Source organism: Hordeum vulgare, chromosome 1H (assembly GCF_904849725.1).
Source record: "Hordeum vulgare subsp. vulgare chromosome 1H, MorexV3_pseudomolecules_assembly, whole genome shotgun sequence".
NCBI lineage: Eukaryota > Viridiplantae > Streptophyta > Magnoliopsida > Poales > Poaceae > Hordeum > Hordeum vulgare.
Window position 1 is genome coordinate 435,345,772 of NC_058518.1, and position 4,627 is coordinate 435,350,398.

The window sequence follows — 4,627 nt, forward strand, 5'->3', positions numbered from 1 at the left end:
GTAAACTCGTTTTTTAGGCGCGGCGCGAAGCGCGCCGGTTGGAGATGCTCTTAGCAGGCAATTAGCTACGTATAGAACGTACGTGTATAGTGTTATTGTTACCGGCCGTGAGGAAGTAGCATATGCGTGGGACTCGACTAGTTAACACCGGGCGCGGGGACGGTAGTGGTTACGATCTTTCAGATTCTTGCCAAAAAGAGGCCAAGCACCTGCAGATGGCGTGCCGATTACAACCCATGCAACTCCGTGTAATGTAAACGTCCGGGAGATACCCCGTGATGTCTGATCACTCATCTTTGTGCTCTCAGCCTCACGCCCCAGCCCCATCGATCCGTCCAACCATCGACCTCCCACGGCACTCGGCATGCATATAGCAGCAACTACTCCGAGCACTGCAGTGAAGTGAGTAAGGTGCTGTACACAGAGAGAGAGAGAGAGAGACGATGGATCGGAGGAAGATCAGGGTGCTCCTAGTGGAGGACCAGGAGATCCACAGGGTACGTAATGCAGTAGTAATTTGTTCCTCAATCGATTCATGTCGGAGAGTAGGCGATCGAGTAGTACGTACGTGATGCTTGTTTAGCTGAATCTCATGTTGGAACGGCAGGTTGTGGCGAGAGCGGTGCTGAGGGCGGCCGGTGTGGAGGCGGACGAGGCCAAGAACGGCGCCGAGGCGGTGCGGCGCGTGCGGGACGGCGGCGCGGGCGCGTATGATCTCATCCTCACGGACAAGCAGATGCCGGTCATGGACGGCCACGAGGTATATATATACATGCACCCCCGCTGCGCGCGTCAGCCCAGGCCGCCTGATGAGTACGTGTGCGTGTGGCGCCGCCGATCACGCGCGTGCATGCAGGCGACGAGGCAGATCCGGGCGATGGGGGTGACCACGACCATCGTCGCCGTGTCCAGCGACAGCCTCCCGTCGGATGTCCAGGCCTTCATCGCCGCCGGAGCCGACGACTTCACGCCCAAGGTGACGATCCATCCAATCCACAAGATCGATCGTGTTTTACTCTTGATGCAGTAGTAGTATTTAAGGACCATGACTCGCGCTCTGACCGTTTCCTGATGCACGCACGCATGCAGCCGCTGACCAAGGAGAAGCTGGGCAACATTCTCTCCAAGTTCGGGCTTGCGTAGCGGCCATTAACAAGTGCAGTGCTTAGCTTGGCTCAGGATGCGAACATGCTTGATTCCTGCAGATGACGAGGCACTGGTTCCCGTAGATGGATTAGTGCTATCAGTACTGTTTCCTCCTTGCTTCGCTCATGTAAATACATATGGATCAGTTGCTTTTGGCGCATATTTATGGACTAGTAAATTGCCCGTGCGTTGCAACGGAGTCCATGTTGTCGCTTTGCCTATCTGCCATGGTCACACTGTTTATGTATTCACGTTAAACGTGATCAATCCCAAAGCGATGAGACTTAATTGCACGCAGAATAAATCATTAACTCCTTTTATATCCTCAACAAGCTTTCTTTCTATCTATTTTTTAATTCAATTTACTTTGCTTTTCAATGATACTTTGAAATGCCTTTGAAACCCTGGAGGTTAAACTTGCAGTAATCACGTATTGCAAATCTCTCACAAAGTACACATTGCAGTATTGCAAATCTCTCACAAAGTACACATTGCATTGAACTTCCGTTTTATGACCAATTACATATTCAAAATGTGATTTCTTGTCCTTGAACACTCAAATTTGTTCTCAAATCATGCTAACAACACATGATTGTTGATGATTTATGCTACATTACAGAAACAAAATATGCTCTCTAAAAAATCTCAATATTTCAAACATTTGGAAGGAAAAGTCCGTATGTGACATATGACAAAATTTAGAGGGTTCTTGTGCCTATATTGCTATGTATAGTCATGACTCATGCACAGACACTCAAATATACAAACTGATCCACCCTGAAAGTGCATTCCCATGTTTATCAATATACAAAAGAAGTAGTGAACATGCACACATACCACATAATGCCCACATAATGCAATGGCTATGCTCTAGATCCGTTCGGTAATATCCGGACAAATACAAAGAATAAACAAAGTAGTACGTATAATCATATTTTGGGGCCTCATATAAGCACCAAACACACCTTTATATTATTTTTCTAGCAAGTCCATAGCTTGATGCAGCAAGCACAATCTCCTAACAAGCACTGCGCAAACAAGAAGACACCCATTTGAAAACTCAACATGAGTCAAATTACAAAGCGAAAGATACTGTAGTACCATTCTCATAATGTCATGGGGAACTTACCAGAGTCTGCTTGCCAATTCTCATAATGTCACACCACATGACTTCTTTCTGATAGTCAAGGTCTAAACTTCAGCATCCTGTGCCACAAACTCTAGTTTCACATTACAAGTTAAGGAGAAGTCAAGTTTGAGAAAACACGGATTTATAGAGCCTCTTTGGTTCAAAGGGATTTTATATGGGAAAATGATGTAGATTGATCATGCATGAAGCAAACGAGATTCTATAAAATGGCAGAATGCCATAGATTAGCATGCCTCTGCACGTCCCAATAACTTTCATACACAAGCAGAATAAGCAGGCACATGCAGCGCCTAAGTTCAAAATTTATTTGTGAGAAGATACAGAAATATAAAGTAAGATGAGGAGTACTTACGTATCCTCTCCTCTCGTTACTTCACTAAAAGGCACATCCATTTTCATAAGCTACTAAATTCCAGGACATTTAGGAGCTCATACTTTCTGTTAGAACATATAAATATATTCTGCTTAGGACCAGAATAAAAAAAAAGACCATGCCCGGGCAGTGCATTGTGTTAAACAAATGGTTGCACGCACCTAGCGATTTATATGTAGTGCACTCTAACAATATTGCCGTACTCTCTCCCCTTGTCCTCTGTCCTCTACACACAACATGGTATGTCAAGCAGCTAAAAAAAGCATGGCAAGAAGGATCAAACAAGAGGATGGAGAGGTCAGCATTACATAGAGCATCTTGCCGACATTACCGTCCTTGGCGGGCGACTCTTGCAACTGTATGGTGCCACCACTCGGAAATATTGTCCGTGACTAATTGAACGCCGAGTCTCCCTCTTGATAACGCGGCATGGAAACTACAACACACTGAGAATTTCTATCAGTCCATTGCTCTTACTTTTGCTGATATGAACATTGCTAGAAATCACTCGAAAATATTCAACTAAACACTGAATACCAAATTATTTGATTACTCAAAATATCAAGTTAATCTATATATGTTGGAAAAAAATTGTGTGTTATATTTTTTACAGTTTTCTGCAACTGTTGAATATAACCTTGCTATTTGGACGCGTAGACCACCGTGTCGTATCTGAAGTATCTCAAGAGCCCCACGAGTAGATGACGGATGCAGCTGATAGTGCATCGACCTGTTATGAGTTATGAGATGTTGGAATTATGCCCTAGAGGCAATAATAAATATAGTTATTATTATAATTCATATATGAAGATAATCGTTTATTATCCATGCTATAATTATATTGAATAAAGACTTGTATACATGTGTGGATACATAGACAAAAGACTGTCCCTAGCAAGCCTCTAGTTGGCTAGCCAGTTGATCAAAGATAGTCAGGGTCTTCTGATTATGAACAAGGTGTTGCTGCTTGATAACTGGATCACGTCATTAGGAGAATCACGTGATGGGCTAGACCCAAACTAATAGACGTAGCATGTTGATCGTGTCATTTTGTTGCTACTATTTTCTGCGTGTCAAGTATTTGTTCCTATGACCATGAGATCATATAACTCACTGACACCGGAGGAATGCTTTGTGTGTATCAAACGTCGCAACGTAACTGGGTGACTATAAAGATGCTCTACAGGTATCTCCGAAGGTGTTCGTTGAGTTAGTATGGATCGAGACTGGGATTTGTCACTCCGTGTGACGGAGAGGTATCTCGGGGCCCACTCGGTAATACAACATCACACACAAGCCTTGCAAGCAATGTGACTTAGTGTAAGTTGCGGGATCTTGTATTACGGAACGAGTAAAGAAACTTGCCGGTAAATGAGATTGAAATAGGTATGCGGATACTGACGATCGAATCTCGGGCAAGTAACATACCGAAGGACAAAGGGAATGACATACGGGGTTATATGAATCCTTGGCACTGAGGTTCAAACGATAAGATCTTCGTAGAATATGTAGGATCCAATATGGGCATCCAGGTCCCGCTATTGGATATTGACCGAGGAGTCTCTCGGGTCATGTCTACATAGTTCTCGAACCCGCAGGGTCTGCACACTTAAGGTTCAACGTTGTTTTATGCGTATTTGAGTTATATGGTTGGTTACCGAATGTTGTTCGGAGTCCCAGATGAGATCACGGACATAACGAGGGTTTCCGGAATGGTCCGGAAACGAAGATTGATATATATGATGACCTCATTTGATTACCGGAAGGTTTTCGGAGTTACCGGGAATGTACCGGGAATGACGAATGGGTTCCGGGTGTTCACCGGGGGGGGGGGGGCAACCCACCCCGGGGAAGCCCATAGGCCTTGGGGGTGGCGCACCAGCCCTTAGTGGGCTGGTGGGACAGCCCAAGAAGGCCCTATGCGCCATAGGAAGAAAATCAAAGAGAACAGAAAAAAA

General features: G+C 44.9%; 1 protein-coding gene across 2 annotated transcripts; it reads left to right on the forward strand.

Moving 5' to 3' along the window:
- Positions 1-276: 276 nt before the first annotated feature.
- Positions 277-1,466, forward strand: LOC123413004 (two-component response regulator ORR41-like). Of its 2 annotated transcripts, XM_045105958.1 has the most exons (4): positions 292-497; positions 608-760; positions 857-976; positions 1,090-1,466. In XM_045105958.1, exons 1-4 carry the CDS (start codon positions 444-446, stop codon positions 1,141-1,143), a joined length of 381 nt encoding a protein of 126 aa, XP_044961893.1. In that variant the 5' UTR covers positions 292-443; the 3' UTR covers positions 1,144-1,466. The 2 variants fall into 2 exon arrangements, with proteins under 2 accessions (XP_044961889.1, XP_044961893.1); XM_045105954.1 differs by having other exon boundaries at positions 277-497; positions 608-976.
- Positions 1,467-4,627: the final 3,161 nt, after the last annotated feature.